Source organism: Poecilia reticulata, linkage group LG3 (genome assembly GCF_000633615.1).
Source record: "Poecilia reticulata strain Guanapo linkage group LG3, Guppy_female_1.0+MT, whole genome shotgun sequence".
Lineage (NCBI taxonomy): Eukaryota > Metazoa > Chordata > Actinopteri > Cyprinodontiformes > Poeciliidae > Poecilia > Poecilia reticulata.
Window position 1 is genome coordinate 653,872 of NC_024333.1, and position 18,720 is coordinate 672,591.

The 18,720-nt window shown below is 41.2% G+C and overlaps 3 protein-coding genes across 7 annotated transcripts; 1 reads left to right on the forward strand and 2 right to left on the reverse strand.

The window, feature by feature from the left end:
* Positions 1-409: 409 nt before the first annotated feature.
* On the reverse strand, positions 410-6,063 carry rasl12 (RAS-like, family 12). Of its 4 annotated transcripts, none has more exons than XM_008404963.1 (6): positions 5,906-6,063; positions 5,473-5,821; positions 5,097-5,153; positions 4,377-4,450; positions 1,937-2,127; positions 410-900 (listed from the first exon to the last, which is right to left on the reverse strand). In XM_008404963.1, exons 2-6 carry the CDS (start codon positions 5,606-5,608, stop codon positions 567-569), a joined length of 792 nt encoding a protein of 263 aa, XP_008403185.1. In that variant the 5' UTR covers positions 5,609-5,821; positions 5,906-6,063; the 3' UTR covers positions 410-566. The 4 variants fall into 4 exon arrangements, with proteins under 4 accessions (XP_008403185.1, XP_008403184.1, XP_008403183.1 ...); XM_008404962.1 differs by having other exon boundaries at positions 5,473-5,674; positions 5,749-6,063; XM_008404961.1 differs by having other exon boundaries at positions 5,473-6,063.
* A 1,544-nt stretch (positions 6,064-7,607) lies between these two features.
* Positions 7,608-12,562, forward strand: kbtbd13a (kelch repeat and BTB domain containing 13a). 2 transcript variants are annotated; one of them, XR_001776435.1, is made up of 3 exons: positions 7,608-8,819; positions 12,209-12,318; positions 12,476-12,562. XR_001776435.1 is itself a non-coding variant. In XM_017303899.1 (1 exon), the coding sequence occupies exon 1, from the start codon at positions 7,664-7,666 to the stop codon at positions 9,131-9,133; it is 1,470 nt and encodes a 489-aa protein (XP_017159388.1). In that variant the 5' UTR covers positions 7,608-7,663; the 3' UTR covers positions 9,134-9,776. The 2 variants fall into 2 exon arrangements, 1 of the variants encoding a protein (XP_017159388.1); XM_017303899.1 differs by lacking the exons at positions 12,209-12,318; positions 12,476-12,562 and having other exon boundaries at positions 7,608-9,776.
* On the reverse strand, positions 10,040-17,899 carry ubap1lb (ubiquitin associated protein 1-like b). Its single transcript, XM_008404960.1, has 6 exons — positions 17,854-17,899; positions 15,964-16,078; positions 15,032-15,625; positions 12,443-12,649; positions 11,738-11,839; positions 10,040-11,659 (listed from the first exon to the last, which is right to left on the reverse strand). Exons 2-6 carry the CDS (start codon positions 16,063-16,065, stop codon positions 11,525-11,527), a joined length of 1,140 nt encoding a protein of 379 aa, XP_008403182.1. The 5' UTR covers positions 16,066-16,078; positions 17,854-17,899; the 3' UTR covers positions 10,040-11,524.
* Positions 17,900-18,720: the final 821 nt, after the last annotated feature.

The window sequence follows — 18,720 nt, forward strand, 5'->3', positions numbered from 1 at the left end:
CGTAGTAGGCAAACACTCAGGCGGTGAGACGGAGTGTAGCTGTTGCTTATATCGCCGGTCCACGCCCTCTTAACCAGCTGCAGGTGTGTGTCCGGGTTGAACCAGGACACTTCTCAGGGGTGGAGCATGGGTGACATCTGCTGGATGTCTTGAGAAGTGGTGGTTCCAGGGACAGGTGGAAATAAAACTAACTAAAGGAAAACAAACTAAGAAACTAGGACGAGGGGAGGACAAACAGACCCTGACAAGAAGAGGACTTAGAAAATAATAATACAAAAAAAATAAATAAAAATAAAAATTGACCAAAAGGGCAGGTGCTCAAGCACCCCCCTCTCCCCCCTCTGCACATGCCTGCAAACAACTGAAACATACAGCCAGAACGTTTAGAAGTACAACCCAGCAGGAGCTGTTTAAAGGCTTTTATGAATCAGAATTTTTTATTTCCTTACAAAGGAAAAATATACTCTATTAGTATACCAGCTCTTCTTTCTACTCTGTTCTCTGCTGTGTTGCATCGAGCCGTCAGTCTTAAAGAATTCTAAAGTTACAGTTGGATGACAGACGTGTCAGAAGATCTTAAAGCCCTTGAGCAGGGTGAGTGTGGCGGCCCTCCGTTTGCTCTGAGCTCTGGATGTCTTCACTGTGACCAGCTTGGCGGTGGCAGGCGCTGGCAGCTCCTTGTAGCATAGAGTGGAGAAGGAGTGGACACCCAGCAAACCTTTGTCCTCGCTGACGTAGGCAGCATTGAGCAAGTTGCTGTGCTCGCCACCTCGCTTGGCCCTCCGGACTGCCTCGTGGAAGATGTGCTGCACAGACAGGAAGTCCCAACAGGCGGACACCTCGAAGAAGGAGCAGTCAAAGCGAGTTGCCACAGCCTCACCATCACTCTGACTCACCTGCCTGAAAGGACAAATCAGCCTTTAGACCAGGGGTGGGCAATCCTGGTCCTCGAGGGCCAGTGTCCTGCAAAGATGCACAGCCACGTGCGTGCGCACGGCTTTATACATCAGATTTATATAAATTTCTATAAATTGCAAACATTCAAAGGTTTAAACCTTTAAACGTTTAACCTTTATGTGTTTAAAGGTTAAACACATAACCTTTAATTCTTCATTGTCTGACAGAAGATCAGACTTTGTTTTTACAACATCAACTAAAGATGCACCAATCCCTCATTAATATCAATTCAGCTGTTTTTCTGTATTGGATTGATATCTGCTGATACTAAACCTCAGACATTTGTATCGGTGCCAGAAGTGAAAAAAGTGGATCACTGTGGATCACCCTAACCTTCACCTGATGTTTCTTGAGAAATCAGCTTTGGTCATCTAACTCTCAGGGAGACAGTCATCTCTCTCTGAGCATTTCAGCCACACTTTTGTGTGTGCCGTTTGCACAATTACACAGCAAAAAAATTACCAACAAGATTTTGATTTATTTTGTATGAAAACCAAGAGCAGACATCTGCTGCATTTACTTTTTCCCAATGGATTTTTTGAGATAATGAATGATTCTCAGGAAAACAAAGTTTGTTTTGTTTTCTTGAGCTCTACTTTTATGTTTCTTTGATTTCCTTCACAGGTTTTCTCTCCTGTTGAACTGTAATACATTACAGTTCAACGCATTTATGTCTGCAGTGTACTGTTATGTTGCCAAAATCCTCTAGGTTTACCTCAGGCAGTGTTCAAAGCTGTTTCAATGATACTTACTGGGGCCACCATGTAATGAAAGAGCTGTTATCTTAATGTAGTCACTGTTACAAATAAATAACTTTTAAATCAGTTATTGAAATATTACATGCATAAGGTGTTCAACCTAGACCTGCTAACACAAACTTCAAAGCTGAGCTTTCTTCAGCCTTGTGTTATATGCAGACCCATATAACACAAATCAAGCAACGCCAGGTATAAAAAAGACCCACAGAAAGATTACATGCCTGTATCTGTCCATGTCCAGCTTGTTGCCCACCAGGATGATGGGAGTCCTGGAGCTGAAGGTGTTTTTATGGATGGAGAGAGTCTGCAGGTACAGCTGGCAGCCTTTAAAACTCTCCATGTTGTTGATGCTGTAGACGACCAGGAAGGCATTGGCCCATGACAGATAGCGCTCACAATTCACTGGACCCTCCTACACACACGCACACGCACACGCACACACACACACACACACACACACACACACACACACACACACGCACACACACGACAATTAATTTTTTTACCATTAAGCCAAAACTGTTTTTTTCCGCTCGAATAAATAAACAGCTGAGAATGACTTCCAGGATTAATTCCTCTGAACTTGGCTGAAGTGGCACAACATTCATGAAATTATTCAGAACAATTTGTTTTGCAAGCTGGAAAATTGTTGAATTTGCTAATAATTTTGGTTATTACTGGCAAGAAGATGATATTATTGTATTTCTCTTTATTTAATATGTTGAAACGCTAAAGGAACGTGCTAACAAGGTCACAAACATCATCTGTTACAACAGCTTAGTATGATAAAAACTTCCAGAAGTGCTAATAAATACTTAATACATGCAATTTTCACACATTATAGACCATCATGGGAAAACATGATGTCATTAAACTGGCTGCATTTATATGGTGGCACTGAAATTAAAGTATTGTTTACATGAACTTCAGATCAGCGTTACATTTACTCTTAAAACAAATCCTCCTCCGCGTGGCTTTCAGATGATCTGGGGCCTCATGCATAAAGCGTGCGTGCGCACAAAAAATGTACGGCGCCATATTTTACGCACAAGTCGGAATGTATAAAAATTAACTTTCATCAAAGTTTGCGTAAATATACGCACACTTTTTCACTGGCGTGAAAATGTGTGACAGCCACACAAACTTTTTCTGTGGACAATATCAAACTACAAAGCGTCAAAACTCACCTAAATACACTTAAGTCTGACTACATTCGGTTATTTAGACCAAGAAGCACCAAACCGATGTTTTTCATGATTTTAATATTTTATTGCTTAAAGGTAAACAATGAAACTGAACCGCATTTATCCTCAGACAATAAGCTAACACACACACAAAATAAAGAAAATAAAAATAGAAGTATGTGAAAACCTCACTCGAATGTAAATAGTACTTTTCTTTTCTAGTTTTTGTCTCATAAAGATGTAACACATTGGTCCGTGAGCCGAAGCGCATGAATTGCATCTGCGGGGTAATTTCATTCTCATTAAAAAAAGAAAACAGGGTTGGTTCAGATTAATCATCAGATTAACTCAAACCTGCTGATTAAAAATAATCAACAGGTTTGATTATTTTTAAGATGATCAAGGTGTGTATGCAATCACATGTATATAAGTAGCTGCGCAAAGGTGAGCCGCGTAATTGTGCAGCCCTTTGGCTCTGATGGGGAACATGAGAATTCAGAGAGAGCGATTGTTCAGAGATCATATTGATCTGCAGGGAAATGTTGATGAAGGTTTATTAGCGTTTAGATTGCCCAGACTGATAATCCGGGATCTCAGAGCAAAACTTAAAGAAGGCGTGCGGTACCGGTACCGGCCAGCTGCAGCCATCCTTCAGTCGAGCCGCCTGCTTTGTGAAAGTGCCTTATGGACATAAAGCATCTTTATTCTGTAAATGTACAACTTATACACACGATTCTACTATTTAGAATAAACGTCCACTTTCCCCACTCAAAGGACTCTCTGACTCAGTCTTTAAATCCCGGCTGAACGCGCTACTGTTCAGACAGGTAGTTGCACGATTTCTTTATTTTTTATTTTTTTAATAAAAAAATTTTTTTCTTTAAAATGTATTTTATTTTTGTGAGGTGGCATTATGTGCCCTGAAAGCATCTTTTAAATAAAATATATAATTATTATTATTGTAAATACTTATACTTCTTCAAACAAGGACGTTGACATTGTTATTGCTTCACGTGGTGGCTGACTTCCGGGTATTTATACTAATTTACATATGTATTTGTGGGTGGCGACAGGACGGACCAGCAGCTGGGCTCTATTTCCCGCAAATTAGGATTTATAAATGAAAGGTGCGCGGCCACGTGCTTGAGCACGGCTTTATGCATCCGATTTTTTCTTGTGCGTCGTACTTTTCTTAATTTGTCCGTACTACACGTTTTAGTGTCAAAACTGGCAAATCTTATGCATGAGGCCCCTGGAATGTTTCAAGAAGTTCTGGAATCAGTAGCTGACTGTTCCTGTGCTTCACCACTAGAGGGAGCGCCTTACCCACATACTTGCTACTGACCGTCTGTAACGTCTTTTCTATGAACTTTCAGAGCTAACTTGTCCCTGCAGTAGAATCAACTGATGGCTCAGAACGACACTGCAGATCTGATGCTACTCTGGTAAATATGGAGCCTATTGCTGAGGCTCATACCTGGTCGCAGGTGTCCATCACTTGAACTGTAACAGGCTGATGGTCCACAAGCTCATCTGATGAATAGATATCCTCTGAAAAAACACAGCAGAAGAGCTGAGATATTTCCAAATGTCTTGTGTCATAGCTGAATGAAGCTAAGTTTGCTAATGGTCAAATATCTGTTTGATTTCATGATTTTGTGTGATGTGCACAGCATGGTGCTGTAGACCAACCCTCATTTTGTTCCTGTAGAAACAATTTATTAAATCTCCTCCAGTCAGAAAATTAAACTTCTTGTTTGGAATCCTCTGATGTTTGTCAAAATGTCGATCAAAAGTTTGGACCCAAATGTTCAAACCAAACACATCCCATCAAATTATTATGCTCCAGTATCTGAGATGAGGATTTTTTTTCTCCCACCATCTGTAGAGATCAATTGAATAAAATATACAGTGGATATACAATTTATGACAAACACAAAATCTGCTTGTAGTTTGGAATTGATCTATACAATGTTTCACTCAATGAATTGACTTACTGGTAATGTAGCGTAATATTATTTATTATTAAATATAACTGTATAATGAAATTTCTACTGTATTTCAAAGTTCTTTGTGGTCTCTCACCCACCTACTGGTTTCACATTGTATTCCCATGTTAGCATGTGTAATGTAATCACTGCAGTAAATGTACTAACTTTTACTAACTTTTTTAATCAGTGAGGAAGAAAAGACTCACCAAGATAAGGATCATATTCACTGATGAAGCGCTTTGTGAGAAACTTGACAGTGAGAGCTGTAAAATGAGAAAAGGAGCATAAAACAAGTTGCGTAAGTGAATCTGGACCCCATGGGGCCGGGGGGTCAGTCAGAGTCCTGGGAAAGTCAGAGCTTCATAAACTGTCCCATTTACCAGGAGAAATGGTGGAACTTTTCTGATGGACCACCCTGAAAACAATTTCTCTATGCTGCAAAAATAATAGTTGACAGAAAGTCATTCGGATTCTCTCAGAACTAAAAATAGAGTCTAAAATCCTAATCAGAACCTTTACAACAAAGAAAATGTGCCTCATTTACAATGTTTTCCTAACAAGTTGTTAAAAAGGAACACAGACCTGATTTTCCACAGCCCATTGCTCCAAGCAGAACCAGGTTGCACTCAGCACATGGCTTTACCTTTCCAAACATCCCGGTCATGGTCGGGTCCAGACTGCTGCACGCTGATTCTGATTCTCGTCTGTAAGGGATCATGTCCTTACAGACGAGCAGGGACAGGAAAGATGTGCGCTCCTTTGGGGCAGAAGCCCCAAGCTGACACTGAGGAGGGAGGGAGGGATGATGATGATGATGATGATGATGATGATGATGATGATGATGATGATGATTCAGACCTGTGGTCACAGTCCAGAACGAGCAGGGCTGTGTGAAGCTTGTTCATTCATCTGGCCATTTTAAGTAAAAAAGCTTCAAAGAAAAACAATAAAAACTAAACTTAATGGAAACAACGGCTGAGTCAAAGTTTCCTTGTCAGACTCAATAATTCCATACAGTTCAGTGCTTGTGTTCCGTCATTCATGTGACATAGATATGTTAGACATCCTTGTTTTCACATTTGCTGTTTCTCCTCTCAAGTTAAATCAAAGCTTAACGCAGTTCTTGGTTTTGGACACACGTCTTTCAAAGTCCCCAAAAAATGCCGTCAGAACTACAAAGGAAATTTGCTGCATATCTCCATGGAGATGATCGGTTTTGGACAGGCGATGTGCCCTTATTGCTAAAACGATACTGAAGAATGACTGCTGTCATTAACGGTACAAGGAAGAAGCTTTTAGTAATCTTGCTTTGCTAGCAAAATCGTTAGCTAGCAGCTAGCTAATAGCAAAACAACAACAGCCTAATGTCTGTATGATAGAAATACTGAATCGACAGATAAGAACAGTTTTCCTCACCTGGCTGTCTCCTCCCGCTCAGTAGTTCTTCAGAGAAAGGCCGCTACTCCATGCTGAAGCAGAAACGATACTTCAACCTTTTCCGTCATCTTATAAGTAGCAAGTCTACTCCACTTTATTCACCAAAAACGTTTTTTTTTAATTCACCAAAAACTGTTTTATAATCTTGAACGTTGGGCTCCAGTTAGCCGCCTCATCTCACTGCGCGAGAGGCAACTGCGTCATGCGTCACGGGCAAAGGTAACAAGGTTACCGGAGGGTTTATTATGTTGTACAAAAAAAAATAATAATAATGATATTTTTAGTGCATGTCATGTGCCAGAAGATTGCTTAAAAATAATAATACAAAAAAATAAAAATTGACCAAAAGGGCACTTGGGGGCAAGGAGCAAAAAGGGCAGGTGCTCAAGCACCCCCAGATCCCCCTCTGCACGTGCCTGTGGTTTCCACTAATAAAAAATCGTGTTATGATCAATTAAGTGTGCTGATACGTCATTGTGCCTGCTAAACACATAACGCTGAGGGGAGTGGTGGACCGCTCCAAGATGGCCGTCCTAAATCTCGTCAACGACAATAGGCGAGAGCGGTCCATCCAGACATAATATAAGAGTAGACCCCGCATTGGCTGCTCCGGCGCAGGAAATACGGCGGCCATCTTGGAGCGGTCGTCCCTCCTTTGCTCAATCAAAACGGCAGAAAATGCCTCAGCACTGAGGGATAATGTTGTTCGGATCGATGACTATTGATGTGAGGGCTCCACAAACAACATTTCACAAGTAAGATGGACATATTATACATCTTCAATTATCACCCAGACAGGTTGATTTGGTGAGAGTTTATAATCAGAGTAACATAACATGACCAGCAGATCAGATGATCAAAGTCATAATGTAAAACCTTATAATAAAATGTTCCACCACATCTCTCTGTGACCCAGTAGAAGATGAGCCATAAACTTGACAGCACAGTTGTCCTGTGAACAGATTGGGTGTTGAAATGGTGGCATGTGTGGCACTTCCCCAGATGAGTCAACCATTGTCACTAAGCCATTGACTTGGCATGCTCAAGGTCGGATCTTCAGCTGTTCCACAAACAAAGAGGGAATTGTTGATTTAAAGTCACCATTCCATCATCCAGCTCACCTCTCCACTCAGGTTACATTTGGTCTTGGACTGTGTCACACCTCTGCATCTGCTGCTGCTATGTATAGAGTGTGCTCTCAGAGCTGCACCAACAGATACAGGGAGGAGAATACTGTCATTGGCAGTTCAACAAGTAGTGCATGTAGTAGGATTTCAAAACGGATTGAAATGCTTTTAATGAATGAGCGTTTGGTAGGGAGCTGCAGGAGAAACTGATGGCGGCCAGCAGCTGCCAGGGGTCCGGACACAGTGAGGCAGCAGACAGGTTGAAGGTCAATGTCAACGGCAATATTTTCAGCGTGGACAGAACCATCATGGCAGACAACTGTGAGTACTTCAGAGCGTTGTTCCAGTCTGGAATGAGAGAATGCCAGCAGGAGGAGGTACAGCTGCAAAGCGTTGGCGTTCAGGGATTCCTGGTGCTGCTGCGGGTGCTGCAGGGGGAGCAGCCCATGCTCAACAGTGACCAGATTGTTGAATCTATTGAATGCACGGCTTTTCTCCAGGTACCAGCTCTCACCAAACACATGATGAACATCATCAGCTCGGAAAACTGTTTGCTTATGTATCACACAGCTGCTGTCTACGGGGTGTGGGAGCTGTCCCACCACTCGGCCTTATTCATCAGGGACATGTATGCTGATCTGAAGGAGGACGTGCACGCCTTACCCAGGCAGATGGTGGAGTACTTGGAGTCTGTTTCCCCAAGCAGCTACATGGCCGTGTGCAGCCACTCTCCATCCTCAGAGCTGCTGCACGATGTCCAGAGAACAGTTTGCTATCTGGATGAGGAACACAGGTGGAGAACCCTCACTCAGCTGCCACTGAGCACCAGCACCACCATGGCAGGGGTAGCTGTCCTTGACAACAAACTGTACATCATTGGAGGAGTGCACGATGTCAGTAAGAGGGTTGTGGAGACCGGGTTCTGCTACAACCCTACAGATGACACTTGGTCCACAATCTGTGGTCCCCAGCAGCTGCGCTACAGCTTCACACTGATTGGTCTTGAGGGATGTCTCTATGCCTTAGGGGGGAAGTTCAACATGAAGGATCTGTCATCGGTGGAGAGACTTCAGATGTCTGAGGGGACCTGGGGCTTCGTCTCGGCCCTGCCCTGCCAGGCAGCGTCTGTGGTGTCGGCTGTAGCCATGAACAGGATCTTCATCTGTCTATGGAGAGGGAGGGGGGCCACAGATGTCCACAAGTACGTCCCAGAGGACGACCGCTGGCTTTTGGTCACAACGCTCATCCGCCAGCAGAGCTATGGACTTTGCATGGTGGGCCACAGGGATAATCTGTACATGATGCGGAACGGACCGGGTGAGGACTTCTTGCTGTGCGTGATGGACTGCTACAACCTGACCTCAGGTCAGTGGACAGCCATGTCCGGTCACTATAGCAACAGCAAAGGCTCTCTGTTCACCGCTGTGGTCAAAGGTGATTCGGTGTTCACCCTTAGTAGACATGTTACCACTGAGTACAGGGTGGAGAAGACCCAGTGGAGGCGAAAGCGTGAGATGGAAGGTTTCGGTCGGGTTGGATCCATCTACACGTTCCAGATGAGGCTTCCTAAGCACACCGTCTCTCTCGGGGATAGATGTTTGGATCAAACTTCAGAAGAAAGCTTTGGAGACAAACATATTGTTCCCACCTTTCCTTTACAGTGCTCCTATAACTTCTGAAGGTAAATTCTGAAGTTGGCTTTTGTGGAGCACTAATAAGCAGTCAGTATCTTCCCCATAGAAGTGAAAAACTTGTTGGAGTAGGATTTCTCCAGAGTAGTATGATGTGAAACATGAATCGCAAAATGGATTTTTTTTTATTAAGTGCAGCCAAAAGAAACTTTCTGATAGAAAAACAGTTAAATAATATTTGAAGCTTGTTGATAGTTGTAAGTTTTCATATCACATTTTTGAATAAGGTACTTAGTCATGTTAGTTACACTGAACACGTTTTGAAGAATGTTTCATGTGGAACATTTTAGCTTTGTGAAAAACAATTTCTGATCTATGTAAAGTTCATCATTCCACAGAGAACTAAGTTATTCATGAGTGGAAAGCAACCCAGATTTCAGTTTCCCCAGGAGTGGACATCCTAGTAAATTCCACCGTCCGTAAATACTCAGAGAAAAACAAACAAAAAGTCTGTTTCAGATTGCAGGTATTAGATAATATATTAGATTATATTCATGTTCATAGCTGAACAATGAGAAAAAGACTGAACCGATATGGCAGATGATCATGGATTTCTGTGTGTTGGGTGCTTTCTCCTTCCCCGCTTAAAATGTGTTGTGTTGAGTTCAGTTTTATGTCATGTTATAATGTTATTCCCTCATCAAAAATATACTTGGAGTTTTGCTTTGATTCCTTCATGCATGTTTGAGAAATCCTTGAATATTCCATGGCAACCATTAGGGATGCCTAAATGCCAGACTCCCAGAGAAGCACTTGCTTTTCTGTCTGTTAAAGTAAAGCAGCTACAGTAGCAACATTTTATTTCTTTATGTATTTATTTTGTATAAATACATGATTTAGTATATGAGCATGAAAAAAGCAAAAAGAAATAAGTCATTAAATTCAATCAGAAGATGAAGATGTAAGTTTTTATATTGAAACATGTTTTTGTTGTGATTCTAAATTACATTTGAAGCAATTTGGGAACTCTGAGCACACCATCCAGCACAGATAGTCTTGATAAAAAGAAAGTTTGGATTTTCCATATCAGAGCATATGACAGATATCTGGTATTTATCAGGTTTGAAAATGATTCAGATTTGACAGGTTCTGCACTGTTATTTATTACACAAAGAAGAAGTAAAACTGGAAAAGTTGACCCTGGGTGCTTTCTTGGTGCTGTGTGGTCTCCCACTGTGCTTCTGGGAGTTTGCTGTTCAGGAGCAAACAGGTGTGTGTTCCAGCAATGCCAAGTAGGAAAGACATCAGCAATGGTTCAGTACTCAAAGAAATGATAAAACACTCTTAGCCTACATCCTGCAGACACCTTTGAGAGCAACTGATCAGAGCAAACCAAAGAGAAAAAGACTGAACAAATATTTAAGCAGCTTTCTCTTTGCACCCCCTCATTGCTGTGGTGGTAATAATTCATCTATAATAATCACTTAAAGGCTGGTATAAACTAGATCATTCTGACTCTTGAGCTGATGGAGTTTGTATTTTCTGTTTACTGTGACTGTAGATGTGGAAAGACATTAATGACCAGGGCCGGATATAAAAGGATGTGGGCCCTGGGGTGCAGCCAGCTTTGGTGTCTTATCCTCTAAGTAAGAAATATTTTGCTAATGCAAATTACAGTAAATAATATAATCCTACATACATCAACAGGTATGAACTGATGCTTGCTCGGTTAAATACGTCCTCCAGACAATAACTCCTTGGTGATTGTTTATAGTCTAAACATCCTAAAATAATACAACTCACATGACTTTTATATAAAGTGAAATGTTGCAAAAGACCCATTCATTAAATAAAAAAGAAAAACATGAAAAAGAAAAGAAAACTCTTTAGGGACCACCCAAAAATGGGGCCCTGGGCTACTGCCCGTATAAGCTGTCTCTAAAGCGTGGCCCCATCAGGTGGGCTTCTTTGTAGTGGACTTCATTAATGAGCTACATTTTGTAGTGTAGTGCTGATCTGTAGCATAAACCAGAGAATTTAAAATGGAAATCATTGCGGCTGCTGGATGCAGCTGAAAATCCACTTTGATTGAACATTCCAGACCCCTCACTCTGCAGTAGGTCAGACCAATGAACATCAATGTCTTGTCAAACTCAGGCAGAGGAGCTAAATGGAGACAAATAAAATGACATCTGGACCTTATTTGCTTTTAGATGCAACACAATAATTACTGGTTTAGTTTTTATGCTTCCAAAAATAACTTCTACGAAAATAGAACTGTCCTAAAACTCACTATGACATATGCTGAGAGTTTAACTGGAGTGCTTTAATACAAAAAAATAATATGAAAATCATGAATATAGCATTACTGAACACAACTAAAACCCACTGCCTAAAACCCACTCTCCAGTTTGAACCGAACTGCATGTGGCCGCACCATCACGCCACATGCATCATCAGCTCCTCAAGCGCCCGCTCTCTGTGATTCTCATGGACAAGCAGCACTTCTTTGATGGTGTGTGGCTGGAAGCCCATCTCATTGAACTGAGTCAGGAGGTGGAGGAACTCCTCTGCCTAAACAGGAAGAAGTTGAAATGAGTCAAGTCTTGAAATGAGTCAAGTCTCCGGGATTCATACGCTGCTGCTTACCACCTTTGTTTCGCAGTTCTGAAACATCTCCAGGGCTTCTTCCACCTGAGCCATGTCATAGCCCAGCTGACACAGGTGCTCACATGCAAAGAGGTAATTCAGGATCTGCAGAAACACATTCAAATATATTAGCATGAATGGTGTGCTTTTTTTTGTAATGTATTTCATAATGTAGTAAAATAATAAACATGTTTCAATTAAACTTCATTTATGAAACAGTTTTATGGTATAAGTTTCCATGTCTCCCATAAGTTCCTGTCCTGTTGTCCCAGGATGTTCTGCAGTTTGGCTTTCTCTCCTCTCAGAGCAAAGAGCTTTTCATGTCATGGGAAAACACATAATGCACCACAAGCTGTGGTGTCTTGGCTCTATTTTTAAACTGGCTTAAAGTGGCTTAGTATACAGTATTTCTGTTTCACCTCCTACAACCCCATACCCACTACTGCTTTGTGCTCTTCTGTTTTCTATTTCCAGATTTGAAAGGACTTGCAGGAATCCTGGACACTTGCTGATCAAGACCACTTTAAAGATTACCAGATGTCTTGCTGATTTGGTTCTAAATATAGAGTCAGGACTTTTAAAAGGTACTGTATGAACAGACATCATGAATTGGTAATGTGTCTGATATAGGTCGATAGAATCTCTGTTTCAGCCTCAGTGGTTGATTAGTTACCTGGTAACATCATTTCTGGTGAATGCGACACTAACCTGATCTGGGGTCTGTTGTCCTGCCCTCTGCAGGGCTATGATGGCAGTGCGGAGGGGGTATCCCCGGGCAGTGATGGCCCTGAGCAGCTCCCTCTCCTCTGGGCTCAGAGCTGACAAGAGCTCCACAGACGAGTCCAGAGCAGAGCTCAGGCTCCCGCACAGCGAGGCTCTGTGATGAGCTCTGCAGCAGTTTGGTCTGAGATGCATCTGGAAGACACAGCAGACAGCAGTCCGTTATTAAAACATGGCTTTGACGGCTCATATTCTCCAGAACGCTGAGTGCAGGCCAGAGTGTCACACAGCGGTGGAAGGAGACAAGTCACACACTGTAATCTTGATCAAGGTGCTAACCTGTCTGCTCTCAGGCTTTACCAAGTCTATTTATACACTATGGAAGTATATTAAAGTTGCTAAGAAAAATAAAAAATAGATGCTGAGAACTGATTTAATCTTTAAATGACTAAATATTAAGTGATGATATCCAAGCAGACTTTTTCCAGCATTTGAAACTGAAGAAAACAGAATTCTTTAAGACTGAATTTAAATTGCAGCTCTAAGAAAATTCAAAGGGTCATCTAATGAAGATATTAATAGTAACTCTGTTAATAGAGCAGATTTATGCTAACCTGTAAAGGCCCACGGACCTGTAACGATGAGTCTCAGCTGCTCATTTGACAAAAACAGGTGAAACCGTTATCATTTTTGCAAATCTGTTGTGTAGAGGAGAAAAAACCTCACTGACAGAAATTTTCTCTACATTGAACTGTTCTGATTTGTTCTCAAAGAACTGAATATGTATTTAAAACAGAATCTGAATGAATTTGTTGATGCCAGCTCTCAGAGATCAGAAGCTAATAGCTTTAGTTGTGTTCATACAACAAGCTGCGGAATTATGAGCTGATTTATGAATGAGTAAATGAAACAGGGTTTAAAGCAGGGGTGTCCAAAGTCGGTCCTCGAGGGCCGGCATCCTGCAAGTTTTAGTTCTCTCTCTGGTTTTACACACCTGGATCAAATGATGGCTCGTTAGAAGCCCTAAGAGGAATATTGACAAGCTGAAAAGGTTGTTACTACCACGAGGGAGAGAACTAAAACGTGCAGGATGCCGGCCCTCGAGGACCGACTTTGGACACCCCTGCTTTAAAGTCATGATTTCACCTGTCAGTACTTTTCATTTGGGTTTCTGTGTTATGGTGGAAACAGCACTCCCTGTTGGTAGTTGGTTGTGACAAGGGCAGAGGGCACAGGGGTCACGTTGCCATTCTGAGAGAGACAGGCAAGAAGTGGGTTCACTGATGGTAAAGCATTGTAACTGTCCTTCCTCTTTTATTATTCTTTTATTATTCCTGGCATGGGCGGTTCTACGCAGGGGCCACAGGGGCCAGGTCCCTGTAGGACTGGCCGTGTACTGAAAGGATTGGACCATTTTTGCCTTCAGAGCTTTACTTTAAAGATGAATTGCACTTTTAACCTCAGCCGTATTGAGACAGGATCACAGTTTTCATGTGATGTATCAGGGGTCTGCAACCTGTAGCTGCAGACATGCAAGTGGTTCAATTGATATATTAAACTATGAAATATTGCCTGTTCTTTTTCTTGTTTGTTTTATTCTTTTGTTGTATGCTCTCATAAAAAAGCACTGGCCCTCTTACCCTGGCCGACCTGGTAAATTTGGTCATTGGGTCACTGTTAGATGTAATGATGTCAGTCAAGATCCTAATGAATTGCATGTTGTAAATTTGTGGATTTAGTAACATTCCAATGGATTAATACAGACTTTAAAAATATCCACTGGTTTGATGCTAACGTAAAAAGCTGTGTTCATAAGATGCTGTACCCACTGCAGTGAATCCATGATTGTTGACCAGTGCATATTTTGCTCCATACAGATTAAACAATTATCAAAAACTCCTGGACATTATTAAACACAAAACAGAGAGAAGCAATATGAACACATAAGAACCGAACGGGTTTACATCTGAACTGGACCAAGTTAGACTATGCCTAAGTTCAGCACAGTTACATAAACACAGAAACTAAATTAAACAGTATGACACTACTGGCTGAAAGGCATCTGACACAATGTAAATATTTAAGTGTCTAGTATCTAGTGGCGCAATGTCTGGTTTTAAGTTTATTTGAAGTCTTTGCAAAGCATATTGTGAGACTTTTAACTTTCCCTATATCCATTAATCTCTACTGTTACTAAAAATTATTGAAAAAGTAGGCCATGTCATCATCAACCATTTCTGCATTGACTTGGTGTGAAGTGCTTTATAGTATCTTTATGTTCTCATATTGTGCAAAAAAGCAATAATAAAAATCCTCATTTGAATGAGGATTTTCAAATGAGGACATTTGAAAATGAGCTCTGAGACTCACTTCTAGCTGAATTAGTCGTAATGATGGACAATGTTTAAGGGCATAGCAAATTATACTGTAAAGAATACAACTCAGTTGCATGTATGTTTATGTCCTACTCCACACACATAATAACGATTGTCTCAGATGAAAGAAAAAGACAAATAGAAGTACTTTTTCTCACAAATTATCAAGTTGTTAAGCTGTAATATGAAGAATATGTCTTACCATATCTGCTGTTTTATGGTTGCCAGTGGATTTGTCGGTGGCATAGGTCCTGGTGTTGGGAGCTTTGTATGAGAATGAGCTCAGAGGCTGACAGTCCATGTTGGACTCTTGTTTTTTGGACATGTCTGTCCCAGAGACAGAACACTGCCGCAGGTTCTTCCTGCGCTTGTGGGGGAGGCTGCTCAGGCAGGATGGAGGATTCAGCAGGTCAGGGATGAAGGCTCTCTGTGCTTTTCTTTGACCGCTCTGACATGATGCAGCTGGGTGCTCTTCCTTCAAACAAGCTTTAGCTGTCAGGTTTTCCTTGGCTTCCTGCACAGTATTTCCTCCTTCATCCTCCAAGTCTGAGATGGTGAAGGTGGTGCGAAGTACAGCAGGATTGAGGCTGTGGGAGCGTTGTCGAGGATTTGGTTCCCATAAGTCAGAGCTGTGGCGGCTGGCTAGACGACTCTGCTGTGGGCTGCTGAACATCATCCAGTACGGAGGACAAGATGGTAAAAGTTCAGATAGAGGGGTGAATGGCTGAGGCCGCTGATGGTGGGTGGGACCATTCTGTAAGCCAGTTAACACCCAGTTCTCCAAGCTGAACTCGTACTGTAATATCAAGAAACAATATGCAACCTTTTACTACCTGTTTTACTGGAGCAAAGAACTTTTAAAATTAACTGACTTTTTGTTAACCTCATTAAGGGAAATGATGTGGCTTCTGTCTTTATTTTCATTGTTTAGCAAAATTTTATCCATTCTTAGTGTAAAATGTATTGAAATTTGGTTCACATTCTGATGACATGGGCCATGTCATGTAAGCTAAATTTACCTCAGAGGCTAAATAAAATTCTGTTTTCTAGCATGCTAAGAGCTGCATGAAACACTGAACACACAAACAAATAAAACACATAAAGACACAGAGTAAGGAAGGAAAGCATCCGTACTGCTGTTTTCCGTAATATGCTGAGGTCAGGCATCGTCACTTTGACGTCATCTTTGACTTGTAAGACGACAGCCTGGGGCATCTTCAGTGGAAGACCTTCCATCCTATTCGGTTCACTGAGAGACACACACGCACGCACACACACACAGGATGTGTAAAGAGTACACCCATCTTGTAAACAGTTGACTGGCATTGTTTTAAAACCTATATCTCCAAAACACTTGTCACCATTTTAACAGTTTGTTTGTGTGTGTATTATTTATTTAATACATTGCAGGGACTATTTTCCTAATAGTCCCTGGGGGGGTTATTTAGGATGGGGGTGAGATTTGCTCGGCCATATTTTGTAAACAGGCAGCTTGTGCTCTGCTTGTGTTGTGAACCTTAAAGCTGGGAGGATTCTGATGAGTCCAATCTGTTCCTGACCAAGCAAACTTGTCCTCTCTAACCTTGCTCTATCAAGGAAATAGATGTTTACAGCTTGAGCAAATATTTAAGTCCCTGAAAGAGATGTTTAGAAGTTATTTTTCAGTTCAGCAGAAATGTTCAGGTTAAAAGATGGCAATCCTCCCACCCCCCTCCCCAGGGAAAAGAAAAATACAGTGTAGCTGTTTCCTTCACAGGAACCCTGACTGACTTCACACTCATACATTCCTTTATTGGCTTGGTGAAGAGTGTTACACAATGAATAAAAGCCACATGCTCTCCTGTTAGATACTATGCAAGTTTGTGGCATTGGATCCGTGAATAGACAGGACACCAGATAAACATTTCGCACGTGATGTCAGAGCAGATGCTCAGCTTCTGCTCCTTCTGTCCACTGAAAGTTAATCAGACATGTGCTGCAGTGAGAATAAAAGCCAGAGCAGATGGTGCAGGACTTCAAGCAGCAGAGGAAACATGTTTCTTGAGCTTGTTGTGTATCCTGGTGCTAGTAAAGAAGCTCATATAAAGCTAAACCAGAACAAGACTTTCTTTAATGGTCTGTACAAAACATTCTACATGAAACTAACCACTTTTACACAGCACTTCACTCTAACACCTGACATAATGTTGTTTTTTTCTTCAAATAGGTTTTAATGAAATTTTAGTTCTTCCAGCAGGCATTACGCTATTTCTTCAAATAGGTTTTAATGAAATTTTAGTTCTTCCAGCNAGGTTTTAATGAAATTTTAGTTCTTCCAGCAGGCATTACGCTATTTCTTCAAATAGGTTTTAATGAAATTTTAGTTCTTCCAGCAGGCATTACGCAAAGCTTGATAAATCCTCACCACTATTTTTCACGACAAAGTGCTTTTCTATGGAATCTTACTATCAGAGCTAGGAAACAAATAGAGCAGCATCTCGTGATAACAAGAAATGCTCTTGTTTTAATGAGACTTAAATCTCTGTGCCTTTTTAAGAAGTAGTAATCTTTTAGAGGGATATATTTTCATATGTCATTATAAAAATATAACTCATCCTAAAGTGTATGTGCAGTGATACACTTCTGTACTTTTCTACAGTAATTCTATTTAGGGTTCTTTGAGACTCCCGGGAGACATCAGGTTTTGATGAAGGAATGTTTCACTTCGCCTCAGGGTTGAACTTAACAGAAAAATCCCAACAATATTTTCCAGATTCAGCAGTCATTTGATGGAAGAACTTATTTCTCTACCTCTGCACTGTCAGAGGTAGAGACAGTGCAGAGGTATTGTCTCAAAGTATTCCAAGACTTTGAGACACAGGAGTTTTGTAACATTACTTTCTAATTTCTTGTGAGCTTTTATTCTGAAGCGACCAAAGAAAATAGATGTAAAAGACGATTACACACAGAAATTTCATAGTAACAATAATCCTTAAAAATAATCAGTTACACATGAACCAAAGCCAGCATGAAGAGGGAACCTACCTGTGATTTATCTGTGCCTCAGTGAAATGCTGTGTGAAGCTGGAGTGAAACCTCCCTCTGAAGGTTCTGTCAGAAGCAGCTGAAACTCTAATCCATTAACCTCAGTTAACCCCATTAGTTGAGTGCGTATCAGACAACATCCCACGTTTGATAACATTTTGCCACACTGCTAACGTCTTGGCACTCAGAGCTCGCGCTATAAGGCTTAGTTCATTGTATTAATTAGAATTTGGGTGATTAGGTGCCAAGAATCAAGTTTCTGTAATTTCCTGACTTTATGCTGCATGGTAAACTCTATAAAACCTATTAAAGATTTGAAAACACATCCAGCTTAGAGCACCACATTTATTTCCATGCAAGTTTACATTTTCGTTGTTAACAGTCACTTCAAATAGAAGAAACTCATCTGCCTGGCAGAAGTGCATCACTGCCAGGCAGTGGAACGTGCTGAGTTCCAAAACACTTTTATAATAGAATGCCCCCTTCTGGCAGAAAGTGGCAACTGCTTTAGTCCAACGACGTGCACAGAAGAGGATGTTGGTCTTCATGGAAACTTTATGCTTTGCTGTTCCGTTTTCTCTTATGTGAATTACTGAATTGGTAGGTTTGTAGGTTTCTTGGCACTGATGAATCTATTAAGTCGCAAATTTTAACAAGGGTTGAGATCTTGGCCCTTTCATTCACCTGATATGCAGTTTAATCCATCCAAAACCTGTCTGGGTGGTCATTATCCTATTGAAACACCCAAATGTGTCCAAATATAAACCACCAAGTTGATTCAAGATGATGCTGAGGAAGTTTTGGGTAGTGACAAACTATTAGCTACACTCTATAACTGCCATCAATGGGATCCTATAACCTTCAGAA

Coding starts and splice junctions, on each gene's coding strand:
- kbtbd13a (XM_017303899.1), top strand. CDS start 7,664: ATGGCGGCCAGCAGCTGCCAGGGGTCCGGACACAGTGAGGCAGCAGAC.
- rasl12 (XM_008404963.1), bottom strand. CDS start 5,608: ATGATCCCTTACAGACGAGAATCAGAATCAGCGTGCAGCAGTCTGGAC. Junction 4,451..5,096: donor TGAATATGATCCTTATCTTG/GTGAGTCTTTTC, acceptor GTGTTTTTTCAG/AGGATATCTATTCATCAGAT. Junction 901..1,936: donor CTGGACATGGACAGATACAG/GCATGTAATCTT, acceptor TTGTCCTTTCAG/GCAGGTGAGTCAGAGTGATG.
- ubap1lb (XM_008404960.1), bottom strand. CDS start 16,065: ATGGAAGGTCTTCCACTGAAGATGCCCCAGGCTGTCGTCTTACAAGTC. Junction 15,626..15,963: donor GCATATTACGGAAAACAGCA/GTACGGATGCTT, acceptor TTGATATTACAG/TACGAGTTCAGCTTGGAGAA. Junction 11,660..11,737: donor TTCAGAACTGCGAAACAAAG/GTGGTAAGCAGC, acceptor CTTCCTGTTTAG/GCAGAGGAGTTCCTCCACCT.